At 35.3% G+C, this 19,302-nt stretch overlaps 1 protein-coding gene across 1 annotated transcript in view; it reads right to left on the bottom strand.

Annotated features, from left to right (window-relative positions):
- Positions 1 to 18,433, bottom strand: part of LOC129227948 (probable cytochrome P450 301a1, mitochondrial) — a 35,948-nt gene extending 17,515 nt beyond the window's left edge. Inside the window, exons 1-4 of the mRNA XM_054862570.1 lie at positions 18,226 to 18,433; positions 10,968 to 11,202; positions 8,431 to 8,621; positions 1,349 to 1,547 (exon numbers count right to left, since the gene is read on the bottom strand). Of these exons, the coding sequence (XP_054718545.1) occupies positions 1,349 to 1,547; positions 8,431 to 8,621; positions 10,968 to 11,202; positions 18,226 to 18,415 (815 nt within the window). The 5' untranslated portion in view covers positions 18,416 to 18,433. The remainder of the gene's footprint in view (positions 1 to 1,348; positions 1,548 to 8,430; positions 8,622 to 10,967; positions 11,203 to 18,225) is intronic.
- Between the last annotated feature and the right edge of the window lie 869 nt (positions 18,434 to 19,302).

Genomic DNA, 19,302 nt, shown 5'->3' with positions numbered 1-19,302 from the left:
ACGAAAATGGACAGCTAATTGTTATGGTTGCGCTTTATATTTTACTATATAAGTCTTCCAGCGCAATACGAGAATTTCTGTATGAAAATTTATTTATTTATTCTAAAACCGCTTTGCCATTACTTCAACATAAAATTGGGAAGAGTTTTGATGATTTGCCAATGACTTTGAGTGGGGATTTCAACATCAACTTTGCAGATGATAAAAATCTATCATTGATTGAATTTTTAAATGTAGAATTTAATTTAACGATGTCCTATGATTGCAATCTTAGCACAAAAAGATATAAAACTGCAATTAATGCAGTCTTTAAAAGATATTTAAATAGATTCGAATTAAAGCTTTTTTATTTCATATCTTAGTTACCACAAACCTACAGTATTATTTTTGGAATATAATAATTAAAATAGTGATGATGATCAGTTAAAAAAAAAATAAGAATTTTTCTATTTAAATCACATTTTTAAAAATTTAAATATGATTTTTTTTAAAAAAATAAACCCCGAATTATCTGGCATTCCCCAAAATTCGAATCTTTCTGCAGGCTGGTCAATCTCACGGCATATCGACTAGTCAGCTAAAGAGGGTTAATACAGTAAATTGATTGCGTGGAAAGTTCAGTAGGTGTATTGTTAATTATTTTAATGCATGAAAAACTGAATAATACAAACTAAGAATTTATTTTATAATATTTCCCATATTTGAATCAATATTTACTTTATAAGCAAACTGAAATAGACCAATCAAAATGTATGTAATCGATGCTCGCATTGCTGATTAACGTAAAAATTAAACTGTAACTAATATTTTGAATCATCAAACTATAAAACTTTAATTTTTGAAACTGCAATTAATTTTCAATGAAAATTAAACACACACTATACACACGCGCGCGTACAAGCATACCAAACTTTTGTATTTTTAAGTTTTCATTTCTGTCGGCAGTCCCATGACTACTTTTTTTTTTTTTTTTTTTTTTTTTTTTTGCGTGTGTGTGTCAGTAATAGTTTTCAATTGAAATTATTCCTCTAAAAATAAGTTAAAGGACCTGGGGTCCGCATAAAAAGTTAAATTTTGCATTTTTCGACTCATTTTCATTTTTGCTTCATAATTTCAATATCCTAATTTTGCATCTGATTTTGAACATTTTTGCAGTTGGAAGTATACATCTAGGACTAACGGTTGCGAAAATAAAGGTTTTTGCAGGTTAAAACGGAACACCCTGCATAGACTAGGGTGTCGTGAAAAAATTCAAATTCTTTAAAGTGTCGGAAAAAGTTGAGTATCCCTGTGATAGCCTATACACTAGAAATGTTGCGAAAGTACCAGAACAAAAAACTAAATTTACTCTGAAAAAATGTCAGAAGCCTTCGTATATCGCCTCCAGTTTGGTGTAGAGAAGTATTTGTATAAAGGAACCATCTCCAGTTTCCCCATGAGATCAAACTGCGCTTGAACAGAGCGAATCATTTTCATTGCATCAGAATCCGGAGCTAAGTTTCTCTCCAAGCATCCCAGCCTCGTGTCCAATCCAACCAAAGCAACGGCTGAAATCAGAATATTACAACCAATGAGAAGAGCCCAATTCATAATCATTCACAATGAAGCAACTTATTTTTTCGAAAATTATTCGTCAACAGCAGTTCATTTGGCAGTAAAAATAATGCTACTCAATAGGAATGAGTTGATGTAAATGATGATAATTGAAGAATCAGGAAAATAATAATTGACGTTTAAAGGTTTTTCAACTTTTCTCATTTAAAACTAATCTTTTACCATGAGCCAAAATTGGCGGTCTCTCTCCGATTTTGGTGACAACTTGAATGTCAGTGTTAAAAGTTCTAAATGTTAACCCATAGAAATCCACTGCGCAGATTTTAATACAGTCGGACCTCGATTTAACAAAATCATCGGAACCAAAACTTTCATATGTTAAATCGGGGTCATTCGTAATATCGGGGTGGGGGGGGGGGATTGTATTACCTTATCTGAAAGTCCTAATAAGTAACTACATTAAAATCGCCATTATTAGAAAGTGAACACTTTTTATTTAGCATTCCGTGACTTATAACACACTAGTTAATTTTAAAATTTATAGTACCGAGTAATAGGTGTTTGAAAATTTCTTTAATACTTGACTTGAAATAGTTTTCTTTTGACTTTATGGAGAGAAAAAAATACTGCGTCATTTTCAGCCTACACTGTAGAAACGATTCAGAAACGTTCCTGGAAAATAATAGGCAGCTGATGTGCCCAATTTCTATCAGCAACATATCTCGCACAAAACCAGGAACGTTTTCCGCTAAAATCCAGTAACCTTCCTGAAAAATCCAGAAATATTGACGCTTAAAATCAGTCGTGTCTCTGGAATTTCAGAGATTAGGGTAGGGATAATATAACAGTTTGGCACCTTCCTGATTTATCAAGACAGTGTCAAAAGCAGTTTTGCAAGCATGGCCAAAGCTAAGTCGGAATTGCAAGTTAGTATCAAACATCTCACTTGATTGCAATTCTTGCAAAGTTACCTAGACCATACTTATTTGCTCCCTCTGGGAGTTTAATCAGCATGAACGAACCGTAATCTTACAAATAATCTCAGCTAATCTTTAAACTGGGAGCTAAAAATATTTTCACACCAGAGGGAAGTCTGCCTTCTGACAACTTGTAGCAATTCAGGAAACTTTTTGACAAAGATACTTGATTTTTTCAGAAAGTGGATAAAAACCATTGAAATCACAAAACGTTAGACGGAAATACTCAGTAACGTTTCGGAATATTTTTACAGTGTACTGCATGAGTTATGATTTTACAGTTTTCAAGCCATTTTAAGCATTAGAAAAAGTAACAATTTTAATGGGAGTTTCACTATCACTTTCTGCATCAGAATCGCTATTTATTGGTTGCCCCCTCGCCCGTCCAAAATTGCTGATTCCAAGAAAAGTATTTTTCTTCTGCGGACAAGATGGATAAATCATTTGGAAAATAATCCAGTGTTTCCAAACTCAAATTAACAAAAAAAGTTTTTTTCGGCTGTTAAAATAGTTTGCTAATTCGGGGTTTATTGTTTGGTAAATAGAGAATTTCGCCTTTATTTTAGTTCGCTACAAAGAAACATTCGCTAATTCGCAAAATTGTTAAATAGAGATTCGTTAAATCGGGGTCCGACTAATAGAAAATTTGATGAATGTGTCTGGCACTTAAAGACCTAAACGGACGAGATCGGACGAAATGACTTCGTCGAAGTCTTTTGAATCGAATATTTTGACTTTTTACGGACAACGAAAAACGACTTAATCAAATATAAGAAAGATAACTTTGGAAGAAAAAAGACTTTCGAGGAGCAATAAAAATATGCACATCTGAATTTACGTCTAGTCCAACAGTATTTGAAAAAAAAAAACGGTATCTATAACTTTCTTTCGAACTTAACCCAAATTGCACGTAAAGAATTTTTCAGTTATTAATTTATATTACGTTTTATAAATCTATCCAATTTTTGATTTTCATTCTGTTTTTTTCAAATTAAAACTTTACGTAGGATCTTAAAGGAAGGTGGGTAAAGGCGACAGTGTGCTCCGCCTTGGCAAAATCTGGATTTGGCGAAACATAAAAGATAGCCAAATGACGCATAAACAGGAAAAAATAAAAACATTTTAAATGTTCGTAGGAGAATGTATGGCAAAGTGAAATAGTCAAGATAAAGTTACAGAACATAAAGGTTGCTTTAATAATGTTTAAATTGTGATATTTTGGAACTGCTAGCGGTATTGTAACTTTTGACAATTTGTTGTGATGTGGTTTCAGAGGTTAGTCTGTTGATGTTTCTGTTTGAGACACGCCGATGTGCAAATTTTCCAATTACTGATAATGGATTAATTGGGTGACCGACTAATCGGCAGGGACTAATCATGTGTGATAACCAACCCTAGGTAAGGGTAGATTGTCACATTTGAAATAGGTTTCCAAAACTAGTTTAATCATTATTTTTTTTTCTTTAGTACTAAGAAACGTCAATCTAATAGTGGTGATTATTACTTACTTCCGAAATTCGAATATGAAAATGCTCGTAGGCATTGCCAAAAAATAAATAAAGTAAAAATTAATAAATAAATAAAAAACGAAAATATGTGACAACCATCCTCTAAGTACCCTACTTGTAGTTTAAGTATAGTATTTATCCTTTGCTTAAAAGGAATTTCATTTCACTTATTTAATATTAATTATTATTGAAAAGTTTTGAACAAAAATATTAAAAAGAATTGAATTAATATTATTTATTAAATTATTTTTAAAAGCCAGACGATGAAAGTCCAACCCCTGACAATCCACTGCACACGCTTATTTACATGAACGTGAAAATAATATTTTTCGTGACATATTTTTTAGTTTTTCAAAAAGTACTTGTAGTTTGTCCTTGTTTATTTAGGTTTATTTTTCTCTTTGAATCGAGAGAGAGAGAAGTGTGAGAATGTACGGACAAGACGTGAGAATAACACTACCATCAGAAGTTACAGCTTAGTTTGGCCCCCAAATGCTGTATTTTTCGCTCTCTCTCGCATATTCAGAGTGAGCGTCCTGGCAGTAACTCATAATTCAAAATAATAACTGTACGGTAACAAATTTATTTAGTAATATATTAAATTAAAGTAAAGAATAATACTGGTGGTTTGAATCCTTGACTTGAAAAAAAGCAGTAATTCATCGATCAAAATACTGTTTAAAATTTTTTTTGGTAAATTTTAAATTTTAAATTATTTTTTAAAGTTTAAACATAAAATTTTTAAATCACAAAAGTAAAGCCCATGATTTTTCGATTGCAATGATTTTAGTTATTAAGTTACTCAATAGAGAGCAAAACTCACGGAATGCTTCCATACAGTGTAAGTAGCGGCATCTATTGCGGAATTCGATCACTAGATTTGTAAATCGTCTGTAGCACTAGAACTGCTATTTTTGAGTATTTTATTTCCTTCGATAATAACTAGCGGAGATATCAACTGAAAATTATATACATATATATATATGTATATATATATTAATTATGATACTTGGATTTTGACATAAAATCCCTAATTTTCGAAAGCTTTTCTCCATTCAAATTATTAGTCAGTGCTTCAACTCAACTTCCCGTAAGAATGCTTTCATTAAAATTAGTAGCATGAAAAAAATCATTGAGAAGGTCTGTTGCCATTTTTTTCTCGAACATAAACAAATAAAATTCTGGTTTTTGTTTTGAGGCTTTTCCTGTAATCGGAAGATTAAAATGTTTTCTTTCTGGTTATTTTTCCGCAATCTGCCGCAAAATTTTACTGATTTTTTTTTTTAACCTGATTGTTAAACACGCGTCACTTGACTTACTTTTATTTTTGAGGTAGACCGTGCAAAGCCGGGCGACCCAGCTAGTGAGATTACCGTGATACATTTTTGAAGTTTTGAAAGCATTTTGTAGTTTTTCCCAGTTTAATCAAGTGTACGATGAAAGCAATTAACTTTTTAGAAGTTTTTGAAGCTCGCATTTAGAGAAATTCTGATACTATTCAAATCATCTTCGTCTTTCACCCGCCAAAGAACATGCCCAATCTATGCAGTCTGGTTTCAGACTGGAATTGACACTATCCACGGCTCCAGTAGATGGCTCTGACGCTTAACGGGCCTTGACAATGTATGACTTTTCTGTGTCAAACCGATGCAGCTCATGCATCCACAATCAATGTCACCGCTTCAAAGTTTGTTTACTTTTGATTGGACGTCACCCATTTTGACCTCAAGAGGCGCTGATAGGAACCTCTGCATCTACCAATTAATAGCAACGTAATGGAAATAGGGGTTTCCTGTAGCGCCCTCTTTGTTGCAATGAGTTTTAGCGAGTGTCTCGACCTATAAGAATTAATTGGGGCCATGCACTGTCTTACCCTTGACGAATTCAAATGCGACTTCCCAGAAATCTTGTTTTAAACAAAGCTGCCCTGTTGGCATCGGCATTACGCTTGAAAATTTCAATGACTCAAACCAAGTTGAATTAATTGAAAACTCTGATGCCTCGCCGTCCTTTCTTTCTGTTAGGGGTGAAGCTTCACACCCAGATCTTTCATTGGCTTACGTATCTTTGACCGCTCAACTAAGCATGAACTTTTAAATCAGCTTTTAGAACTGTAAGATTACCTTTTTTGGATCGGAGCGCGTGTTTGAGTGGTTGTCTTTTCTGGCGAGTAATCGCGTTTAGTGATTGTTCACTGCGATCTATTATTAGTGGCACGTGAATTGTTTATTAAATAAAATATTGTTTCCAGAAAATTTGGCGAAACCCGAGATTTCGCTCTATTAACTCTAGCAGCGCAGCAATGAAAAAATCCGATCCAAAATGGCTAAACTTAAGCTGATGCGTCAACCCATCTATATAGCGGCTCTAGATGGAGCTAGAGCCGCTATATAGACGGGCCGACGCATGAGCTTAAGTTTAGCCATTTTGGATCGGATTTCTCATTGTTGCACTGCTAGGGTTACCACAGCAAAGTTTCGGATTTCGCCAAATTTGCCTAAAATAACATTTTATTCAATGAACATTTCACGTGCCGCTAGTAATTGATCACAGTGAAAAATCACCAAATGCAATAACTTGCCAGAAAAGACAACCAATCAAACACGCGCTCCGATCCAAAAAGGCTAATCTTAAGTCGATGCGTCGGCTCGTATATATAGGGGCCTTAGATGGAGCAGGTCACAAAATTTTAATGACGGAGATCTCCTGATGAACCTGAACTCAAAGACAAGCCCATTATTGCTTGTCGAAATATCAAACAGACAAATTGGCATCAATAAACTTAATTTATCGATATGTTTCTGGGAAAAGTCTAGACACTAACCATGGCCCCACTGAATACTTAAATACTGGTAAGCGCCAGCGCATTCAGTGGGGCCATGCACTAACAAAGATAAAGCTTTAGACCAGACTATGAATGCTAATTTTGAGTGTGGAAAAATTTGTGTTCCTGTGGGACAGAAATAGGTTGATAAAACCTTTCACGAATGACCTTCAAGTATTCAATGGGGAAAGCGATCAAATAAGACTCTTTGCTCAATCCACTGGTCTCATAAAAGACTATTGACTTAAGGAAAAAGAAAAAAAAAAAACAGGTTTTCTGAAAAAAGAATATTTGAAATTCCAAGAATGCCTGTTTTGATCAGTTTCTGTCTCACTTTCACTACCGAAGAGCTAGAAATACGGCTTTTGAATTTTTCTTAATCGATAACCTTAAATCGAAAGAGAAAAACTCAGCCTCGTAAAAAGCCAGTTTTACGAGGCTTCTGGAATCTTTTGTATCTAACTAATAATAAAGATATCGCTAGAGTTTTCAGTTACCATTTTTGCAAAACTCGTGATCAACTGTAAAAATTTGACAGGAGGAAATTAAACCACAACCTTCAGACAATATCTGATCTCAACTGTTTTCTGCCTCATTTACAGAGGAAGAATTAAAAAAATTCATTGAAGCACTCGAAGCGAGGCAAGTGTGCGGGACCTAGTGAAACCTTACTTGAGTTCTTCATGGAACTCGGTTTGAGTGCTAAAGCACTCAATATACACTTTATCGATAGTATATGGGGGGAGGCACTTTTCCAAGGGGCTTCTGGCGAAAGGATGACACTATCCCTATAATGAAACCTAACAAAAATCCGGCCTATTTGAACTCCTTCAGACCTATATCACTGACATATATCTTGAGCAAACTAGCAGAAGGAATGATTGCTGACCCTGACCGAATTTAGTTTATCCTTGACTAGAACTATCATGTCTTTGAAAGACAAGACAGCTTTAGGAAAAAACTTCAATGCTAAAGGTCAAATTATTATCATACAAGGCCAACATATCTTTAGCTCAGAGCCAGACTAACATGGTAATTTTCAAGTTATTAGGGCTTTATATGTAGAATCTTATTCCGCATCGAGTCATCACAACGTTATTCTATAAAAGAATTTTTCAAAATTATTAACCAGCACAAAAGAGTGCCCCATCCTTTGTATGCACCAGACGAAAAATATGAAAACCGTATCTATATATGAAAGAACTGTTAAAAGACAGCTTTTCCAAGCTTCTGGGAGAGAAATCTGGTTGTGCGCCTGTATGCATATATTTCAGTTTTAGCCACCTTTACTTCATTAGTTGAGAACATTTTTATTAGTACAAAGTTAAGTTTTTCAAACGTGATAACAGTTTGCAGCTCAGTACAACAGAGCTAGACGACTGACTTTCAAACCTGTACTAAAACACCTATAAAGATCAGGACTAAACTTCTTTATATTTTTTCATATCTAACTTGTAGATTATGATGTGTCACCTCAAAACGATATTTCACAGGCTCAATGTAAGGTTCAAATTTATATTTAGCTTTTGTAAAGTGTTCAAAAATATTAAAATCATAGTACACTCACATTCAAGGGCCCATTTGTACAGATCTCCTAAAAAGTCTGCGACTTCTTCGTTCGAATCTCTTTCCAGCTGTATACTCTGGACAAAATCCTTAGCGACTTCTTGCATTGGAAGAAGATAAGCCTGAATTGCTTTTGGCTTCATCAAGTGCTTCTGAGTTTTGGACCGTAAATCCCACCACTCTTTGCCCTGTCTGATTAAAAAAAAAAGCTTCAGAATAATGTAGTTATTATAAAAGGATAGCAAAAAGGGTTAAATTAACATACAACTTACGCAACAAACTATAGAAAAACTAATCATATCCTTCCAGTTGGGAAAACCCTTGACAACTAGCATATTTGGAATCTAATTATTTCCAAAGTATAGTTGTATGCATGTACGTACATATGACATACACAAAATTTCAGTAGATGCATGTATTATAAACTGAATTACACATACCGGTATTTGTGAAACTTATTCGAAATATGCACGTCAGTTATTGCATTGCAGATTATCATCTGTTTCGTTTCCACTCTAATTAAAGTATTGTGTGCTGTTGTACTAAAATAGTCACAGGAGGAAGAAACTCTTACTTATTTAATTTAACCCAGATTCTCAGTTCCTATGCTGTATTTATACAGAAATTATTTACAGTGAGGATGTACGCCGTAAAAAAAAAATCCGAAACGTGACTGATTATATCCGAGAAACGTTCTGGATTTCACAGACTTTCATCTATTTTCAGTGAAAATCAAGTAGCTTGGTCAACAAATTACCTGAATTGCTACAAGTTGCTCTAAAGCAGACTTCTCATTGTTGTGAAAAAAACTTTTAGCTACCGGTTTGGTGATTAAGCGTGTTTATTAAGTGTATCGGATTCATTTCGATTACGTCCTGTCCAAATTGACTGAACTTCCCTAGGAAAGGGAATGAGTCACTGGATTCCGTAGCTTTGCAAAAAATGCAGGCAAGTGAGATGCATAGTAAATATTTGCAATTCCGTGTCAGCTTTGGCTTTTGGAGTTTTCTTGGTAAATCAGGGAGATGCCAAGCTGTAGTTTAATACCTTCCTAAGTTTTCTCTGAAGTTTCTAGAATCATGATTAGCATTAAACGGGAAGATTTCTGAATTCTCCAGAAAGATTCCAAGATAATTTTAAGAAGGTTACTAAATTTAAGCGGAAAACGAACCTGTTTCTTTCAAGATACGTTACTGGCCCATTCGTACAAATCTTCTAAAAAATCTGTAACTTCTTTGAGCGAATCTCTTTCCAAGTGTATACACTGGAAAAAATCCTTTGCGACTTCTTGCATTGAAGAAGATATCACTGGAAGAAGATAAGATTGGTCACATTAGCTGCCCATTATTATCCAGGAACGTTTCTGAATTGTTTTTACAGCGTAGAAGTCAGAGAAAATCTTGTAAAAATTCTTTGACGTGAATGTTTTCTATTACGTATTTATATAATTGATTGAAAATTTAGATGAAACTCTCTCTTTTTGTTACTTATGTAATTGTAAACCTTGGTGGATGTCGCTGACAATAAACCAAGAAGGAAACAGTAGTGCCTACATGAGCATCCAACTCTTAGTGCACTATGCAAGTACCACTGTAAAACCGATTCAGAAACGTTCCTGCAAAATAATGGGCAGCTGATGTGCCCAATTTCTGGCAGTAACATACCTTGCCAAATCCAAAAAGTTTTCCTCTAAAATTCATAAACCTTCCTGAAATTTTTTTGGAAGCCTCCTGAAAAATGCAGTCTTCCCGTTTAATGACAGTCGCGTCTGTGGAAGATTGGAGTACATTTAAGAAGGTATGAAGATATAATAGCTTAACACCCCTTGCTGATTTATCAAGAAAAGCAGTTCCAAAAGCTGTATTGCAAATGGTCTAACGTACGCGACAACAGAATTGCAAGAATGAGAGACCTATTTCTCACTCGCATTTCATACAAAACTTCGTACTCCAACGACATACTTGCTCCCATTGGTAACTTTATCAGTCTGGACGGACCATGATCGACCTGAAGCCGATGCACTTTTTTTAAATATGCTCAATCTTTAAACTAGGAGCTAAAAATATTTTTCACAACAGTGAAAAGTGTTCATTAGTGTAACATGTAGCAATTCAGGAAACTTTTTGACAATGATACTTGATTTTTTCAGGAAGTGGATAAAAACCATTGAAATCCCGAAACGTAACACGGCAACGTGTCGGAATTCTTTTTGAGGTGTGGCGAACTGTCTTCCTGCTGGCAGTAAGCCATTAATTGATACAGGGTGTTCCAAAAATGACTGATACATTTGAAAACTCAATAAAAACTAAACGGTCAGCGATGGAAATATACCATTTGTTGCATTATGCTTGGAACAACAGTAAATTTTCAGACATACAAAGTTTCAAAATTAGTCGCAATGTTCTTCAACAGATGGCTCTGCAGGCATTGTAAAAGGCATTAAAAAACGCAGTCTGTAAGATCGCCAAAATGACCGGTATATTTGAAAAATAAATAAAAACTAAACGGACAGCGCTGTACTTTCACACCTATACTTACGTTGCAAGCACGCCAGTAGTCTTGTACCATTTCGGCCTTGACTCTCGGTAGAACTTCAAGGTGTCGAATTCTCCTCTAGAAGGGTAAGGTCCTTCGTTTTCGTACACCACGTCTAAGTGCTCGGGATTAAAAGAAAAGACAAACTCAAGTGGACCAAACTTTTCGCGAATAACATCACCGTATAATCTCTGTTTGTCCACCCAAGCAAGATGGAGCTTTTGGAGACTGTAACGCCCTGGTGAATACATTGAAATGATTGAAACATATTCAACAATGTTGGAAACATGTATATAAATGAAACAAAGAATATATTTATATGTGTGTATATATGTCTGTTCCCTATACAAATCCCCAGTTTTTGTCGGATCTCGACCAAATTTGGCAGGGAGGCACTTGGGCACCCGAGAAGAAACGTAGTTGGGGCGGGGGGGGGGGGGGGGTTCAAACGCCAAAAAAGTACCGAACCGTTCGAATTTTAATTTTAGGGCATGAAAATGGCATTAAATGACTTTTTCTACCCGAAATAAGAATTATTCGACCAGTTTAAATTTAGCGCCATTCGAAAACCCGCAAAAAATACCCAAAAAACTTCATTCACTTCCTTCGAATTTCAAAAAAAAAAAAAAAAGGTTGTAAAATCATCGGGAAAACTTTAAAAGCACTTCTAAACCTAATGGAACTCTATTTTCAAATAGAAAAACTATCGTTTGAGCGTTTTTATTTTAAACTAGCGTTTAGAACTTTTTTTTTCGGCTGTGATTAATTTTTTTTTTTTTTTTTTTTTTGCTTTGAGGTAAAAATGTCTCCTTTTGATTCTTATTTAGCGGTTTATCTTCTTTTTTTTTTGCGTCACTTGACATAACTTTTACTTTTGAGGTATACCGTACATAGGAAATGCAGCTGGTAAATAAATACAATAGAAGCATTGCCCGCTTCTACCATTGAAAAATATATTAATCCTTAATTGGACACTGGACAGTCTCGTGGGGAAAAAAAGGTGGGGAATAGGGGACACAAAAAAAAATTAACATTTAAATTTTTATAAAAATATTTGAAAATTGACTATTTTTTGCCTATTTTTCAAACTTTGCTGCCAATGCGCGATCTGAAGACATAAATATTAATTTTTTATATTTTTTCCCTATGTTACGGATACACAACTTTTTTTTTTTTTTTTTGCTATTAGAAGTTGCTTACCGAAAATTTTCTTTTTTCGGCCCACCCTATTGGATAGTCCCGTGGAAAAACAAAAAAAAAGGGGGGGGAGGGGGAAACGAAACACTTTTATGTATTTGGCTACCGCACGTGCCGAGAAACAAAGAAAGATGTCATTTGACATGGGTTAAAATCTACTTTAAAAAGACGTAAATAAATTTTGATAAGAGACAATATGCAAAGTGAAATCAACACAAACTCTGAATTTTCGAATTAGAACATTTTTGATTGCATTAATAAGTTCTTAAGTCTGAAAGCAGCTACAGTACCAAATTTCATTTCATTCGGACGAGAAGAACAAATGAGGCAGTGAGAAGCAAAGGGATGTAAGTGGACATTTTTAAGTTTTGAGTAAAACGCGTTTAAAGTTTCTGTCTCAGGTAAGCTTTCATTGGAAAGTTTTTCTAAATTATGCTTTATAACAGCATATATCAGACCTACTAGTATTGTCGGCAGACAGAGGAGAGGTTCACCTACCATGTGTACTGGTTATCTTTAAATTTTTAATTTTGCCACTTACATTCCTTTGCTTCTCACTGCCTCAAATAATATTAGCTAAACTCGATTCATGGACCACCACCGCAATTAAAATGGTTCTTTTAATGTCAAAGTTTACCAATCAATGCAATTGAACTAACTAAATTCCCTTTTTTTAATAAGAAAATAACTGAAGCTACTCAATTTAAGCAATTAATTGACGATTTTCGGAAAAAAGAATATTTCGCTAACAGATTAGAAAAAAGAAAACTAAGCACAACAACATTCTAGCTTCTAGCACTTTGCTAAAAACTTAGTTGGAAGTATAATTACCTCTACGCATTAGCACAGCCTGAATATAGCATCTGAAGAAAGTTTAAAACGTTCTTACATGTGTATAAACCACTATATTACACTGTAAAAAAATTCCGAAACGTTACTTGTTATTTCCGTGGAACCTTTCGGGATTCCAGAGGTTTTCACCTATTTCCCCGTAAAATCAAGTATTTTCGCAAAAAGGTTTCCTGAATTGCTAAAAGATGCATGGATGCAGACTTCTCACTGGTCTGAAAGATATTTTATGCTACCAGTTTAAAGATTGACTGAGTGTGTTTATTAAGTGTATAGGCTTTATCTTGATTACGGGTCATCCAGATTGACTAAGTTCCCGATGGGGGCAAATATGTCACTGGGTAGCTGCAGTCTTGCGAGGCAAGGAATATGCTTGGTTCTTGCTCGCAATTTTTGTGTAGCTTTGGCCATGGTTGCTCCAATGCTTCTTTAGTGCATCAAGGAAGTTCTAATCAAATAATTTAAGTTCTAATCAAATAATTTAATTTTTTAGAAGGTTCACGACTGGCTTTAACGGGAGATATTTTAAAATATTTCAGAAAGGTTACTGACTTTTATCGGAAAACGTTCCTGGTTTTTGCAAGATATATTAGTGGTTGAAATTGGGCACATCAGCTGCCTATTATTTTCCAGGAACGTTTCTGAATCGTTTTTACAGTGTAGGATCGGCATTAATGTTAAACCCAATGCCTCTGGAAAAGGTTTTGAACCCCAAATCTGCACCACTGCCTTTTCGGTCAGTGGCTTCTCGGCACGAAATTTAGAGGGCTCTTTGCTGTTGCATCTGCATCACTGGTTTTGTAAGAAACTACAGCAGCTGAGTAAGCCATTTTTATAAGGCTTACATATTTTATATACGATTTTAGTCTGATTGATGAATTACTAGACTTTTGAAGTGCATGTACAGTGGATTCTCTCTGTCTGAACACTCCCTAATACGAACACCCCGATATTGTGAAAACATTTTAATTTTCCCGGCGAAACTCCATAGACTTAACATCGACTGACCTGTCTGTACTCTGAACACCCTGTAATATGAACGAACACCCCAGTACGCTATTTTTAACCCCCTTCAATATTAACCTCTCCTGAACATGTTCACAATCGGTACTCAGTAATTCCTATGAATCAAATCGGAAAGCCTGAAATGTTCCTTTTTTTTTTTTTAGTGATCAAAGGGCATTGAGGGGAAGATGAAAAATCCTTTTCCTGCACCTCAAAAATCATTCATCTGAGCAATATGATCTACGTTTTCTGCAACTGAAATACGTTTCAAGAATATGATCTTTGTATTAAGTAGTATTCAAGACCTTAAAGCAATATTTGGCTGAGAATCTCCCGGAAACATTTTTGATTAAAAAATTCGATGACAGCACGTACTTTGCTTGGAATACACAATGCAAAAACACATTTAAAACTAGTTCTCTTTTTTTCAGGTACTAAATCGAAAGCAATATTATAATATTTTATCGCTGAATGTTATGTAAACCTTTTGAAATTGAAAAAAAAAAAAGAGTTTATGTCCCACTGAGTTGAAATAGACATTGCACTAGCCACCAATCTAAAATTTAGCACCTCTATCTTAGTAACTGGTATTGCTCACACTAGGCGAAGTACTGAGCATAGTAATTGAACTCAATAAAATACCTATACATGCATTATCAAGTCTCCCTGTATAAGGAACACCCTCATAATTTGAACACTTTTGTTCGGTTCCATGAGTGTTCAGAATAGAGAGAGTTCCGTGTACACCTTTTTCTCCCTAACCAGGACACACTTTCTCAACCGTCCCTCGACCAGGAACATGTAACATAAAAATAACTCTTGATAACTTTTGTGCAATAGTGCAATATTATTAGTGATGACATTCTTCTGTTGACCAATTTTCCTTTTTCTTTGCATAGAAATCAAATTCCGCTGGTTCACTTTGCAAAATTATACGGATCCTCAAACGGAAGCAAAATTGGTGTTTTATTGAGCAATCACGATTGCTTATTGCTTTCATTTGACTGTTTTTGATGTCCTTTGATTTTATTTTCCCACCGCCACCCTCCGCAACATCACCGTCGACCGGCTCCTCACGATGCTGCTCCTAGAGCGAAAGCCGTCTCCAGGTTGCATCCATGTCCTACACACACGCGCATACATACACAACTACACACACACGCACGCACACACACACAAACACATACACACACATACACAAACACATACACACAACTACCCACACATTCATGCCTGCACACAGACACAAACACATATGCCTACACACACATCAAATACCTCCCCCCCCCACACACACATTCATATACACAACTACCCAAACACTAATGCCAGCACACAGACACAAACACACATGCCTACAAATACATACACATACCCCCTACACACAAACACACATACCCCCACACAAACACACACGCCTACATGCACACACTCGTGATTGCAAAAAACATAATTTGAATTCAAAATGTCAAAATTCAAATTAATTTTTCTTTTTTTTATTTAATCTGTTTTCGATTGTTTTCCATCAAAATATAATATGGTTCCGTATCGTATTTAATTAAAATATTAATTACACAACTCATGAAAAAACCATAACTTCCTTTTTAATGTACTTATAGTTAGTTAAAATAGTTGATTTTTTTTTTTTTTTGGAGTGTTTATTCATATTTTGATATGAAAAAACAATCTTTGCCATACCCAGATGGTTTAGGCGTAAAATGCGAAAATATTAAAAATATTTTTAACGTTACGATGTTTTTTTCCTCAATTAAATTGTGAAGCAAAACCGGAGAGCACATTTTTATATGAACACGAGATCTTATCAATAATTTAGAAACGGTGCATTATCTCAAAAAATGTTTTAAAAAATGACAAATTACGCATGTCTCTAGTGTTCATAGCCCTTGAGTACGAACGAGTGTTTCGGTATTTTTCACACTGTCCTTAGCTCTTCTGGTTGTAACCCAAGCCAACAAAGTACCTGAACTCAGCAGCGTGGCAAGAATTGCAGGCCAGGTAGATTCATGGTACTTGCTAGCAATTCTGCATTAGCTTTGGCCGTGATAGCAATAACGCTTTTAGAGCTTTCTTGGAAAAGCAGAACGGCTATTATATTAATCCTCCTTTTGTTTTCTCCGAAGGTTCCAGAGTTACGACTCGCTTTGACCGGGGAGATTACTGAATTCTTTAGAAAGATTCAAGGATAATTTCAGGAAGGTTACTGCATTTTAGCAGAAAAACATTTTTGTTCTTGGCAAGATACGTTACATACAGAAATTGGGCACATCAGCTGCCTAAGATTTTATAGGAACGTTTCTGAATTGTTTTTACAGTGTAACAGGGTAGAAAGAAGTGCCTTTCAGACCATTAACACCTGATACTACTTCGAACTCCGTCCCATGCTACGGGATATCGTGTTTCCTTAAGAGGTGAAAAACCTCTTAAGGAAGGGCTTCCTTAAGAGGTTTTTCACCTCCAGCTCAGTCACTCCTATACCGGGCTGATGAGTGCTAATAAGCACGAAATTGCAGTCCTCGGCTGGAATTGACTGAGCTGGCGGTGTATTTCTTGTATTTCTGCCTTACCCTGGCTATAGGTGGTAACTTACTGAATATACCTGCCTTGCCTTCAAAATTCGAGTTGAACCGAACCATTGTTTCGGTCCCTCGTCTGGTCAGTGCTAATTCTGTATTCGCTACCAGTTTGTTTGGCACTCATGGCTTCCTTAAGAGATTTTTCACCTCCATCTCAGTCACGCCCATGCCTGGCTGATAAGCACGAAACTGCTGTCCTCGGCTGGAATTGACTGAGCTGGTGGTGTTTATCATGCATTTCTGCCTTAGCCCTGGCTATAGGGACTGGTCAAAGGGACTAGGGTTATTGATTTAAAAAGAAACTTACTGAAGCTATCCCATGTTCGTCGGAAATTTTTGTATTAGCTTCAGCCTTATTTGTTTTAAGAGCTTTCCCGGTAAATCAGGGAGATGTCAAACTAGTACTATAAACAGAATTAAATTTTTTATAAAGCCTTCTCCTGTTTCATTCCAGGAACTTAACAGGCTTTTATTGGGAAGGTTTGAAAATTTCCATGTTAATTTCAGTAACGTTTTTGAGTTTTAGTGACACATATTCCAGTTTTTTGCCAGATATGTTGCTGACAGAAAATAGACCCATAACTGTCTGACAACCGACGATATGGAACAACAAGCATCCGGTTTACAGGCGGAAATGGACTCATCTATTAGTTTTCAGGGATGACTGCTTTTGCAAATGCGTGCTATCCTTTAAATTAAGCAGAGCTACATTAAGTTGATAAAGAACGCGCTCAAATTTTTATTTTTTCCCCCTCATCAAGATAGACTCGTCTTAACTAGACGTTTGCCAGTTCCCCACTGTAAAAACGATTCAGAAACGTTACCGGAAAATAATGGGCAGCTGATGTGCCCAATTTCTGCCAGTATCTTACTTGCAAAATCCAGGAACGTTTTCTGCTAAATTTCAGAAACCTTCGTGACATTATCCTGGAAGCCTCCTGAAAAATTCAGAAATCTATGCGCTAAAAGTCAGTCGTGTCTCTAGAAAACTAGTCTAATCTTAGGAATGCATGATATAATAGCTTGGCATCTTCCTGATTTATCAAGGAAGTTCCAAGAGCATTATTGCAATTATGACAAAAGCTAAGCGAGATTTACAAGTAAGTAACGGGAGTTCTACTCACCTACACATCTTACAAAACAACGTAGTCCATACTTAACCGCTCCTTTTGGGAGTTTAATTTAAGTTGGACGGGGTGTAACTGAACTGAAGCCGATACACTTTATAAATACGCTCAGTCAATTTTTAAACTGGGAGCTAAAAATATTTTTCATAACAGTGAAAAGTCTGCATTCGTGCAACTTGTAGCAATTCAGTAAACTTTTTGACAAAGATACTTGACTTTTCCAGGAAGTGGATAAAAACCATTAAAGTCCCGAAACGTAACACGGAAATGCTCAGTAACGTTTCGGATTTATTTTACGGTGCATATCATCCGTGGACAGACTGTTGTTGCTTATTATTTTCCAGGAACTGTAGTTTTTTTATTATTATTATTTACTGTTCAATAAAATAGGTTTTTCCGATTGAGCTCTACATAGTAATAAAGAGGGAAATTTTAATAATAACAACGCTGTGTCTATAGATGGTAAAATAAATTGTAAGATACAATTACCTACAATTGGCAGGAACACCCATGCTGAACCAAGTACCGGTACAACACGTGGTCCGGGCATCTCTTTAAAATCTTTGATGTCTTGCACTTGGGCGTTTGTAGCAGTAACCGATCTAACTATCTGCATAATATCTCTTTTTGCTTGTAGAAGAGTCTTAAAGCTTAGAGTTTTTTGAGCGTTTAGACTCATTGTTCCAGCTTTTGATGTGCCAAACATTTTCTAAAATATAAACATGTACCGATTCAGTCAAAGAGTGCAAGAGCTGTATCATAACATTCGTAATCAAATTACAAACATGAACATAATTTTCAAATTATTAAGGAGGCGGGGGGGAGGGGCGGACAGAACAGACCTACTGGCACATATTTTCCCCATCTCAAAATCATACTTTCAAACTTTTTATTTTTTAATATTTATTTAATTACGTGATATTATTTATTTGTTTGTTTTTGAATATTTTCCCCTTTTTTGCGATATTTTTTACGATGCATTAAGCCTTCATCTTTTTTTAAAAATTTATTTATTCATTTACTTATTTTTTAAATTTTTACGAGAAAGTGAGCTAAACATAGAAGCCATATTTTTCTATTTATCGAATTTATTTGATATTTGGCTTTTTTGTTTTTAAAAAATCAGAATTAGAGGAAATGGTCTAAAGACGAGCTTAGATCTTAATTCATGTTAGCTGCTGAAAATGAGCGAAAGTTGTTGTGCACAGTCGTTAAAAATGGCACCAAATGGAAGAGCAGAAAGGTGCAAAAATGGTCATGGCTATTGAACCATTTAACTTTGGGGAGAGCTGGGCTCTATAAAAAATTTACTTTTTCCCTTTCAAAGTTATACAGTAAGTGGATTTTGCCTAAATGAATATTAGATGACATGCTTTTCTTGTTAGGCAATATTAGTAGCTTGAATCTTTTTGTTTGTTTAGTAACGGCTGCCGATACTATCAAGTATTGAAGTACTGGATGGTTTAAAAACAGGCTATCGTTAGACGGGCTAAAAACACGCTAGTCAAAGTTTTTTCTGAAAAAACAGTGGCCCGTTTTCAGACGATGCAGTAATTGATTCTTCCT

The sequence above is a fragment of the Uloborus diversus genome, chromosome 8, assembly GCF_026930045.1.
Source record: "Uloborus diversus isolate 005 chromosome 8, Udiv.v.3.1, whole genome shotgun sequence".
Classification (NCBI taxonomy): Eukaryota; Metazoa; Arthropoda; class Arachnida; order Araneae; family Uloboridae; genus Uloborus; species Uloborus diversus.
The sequence above is the reverse complement of the archived record's forward strand: the minus strand, read 5'-3'. Positions and strand labels throughout refer to the sequence as shown.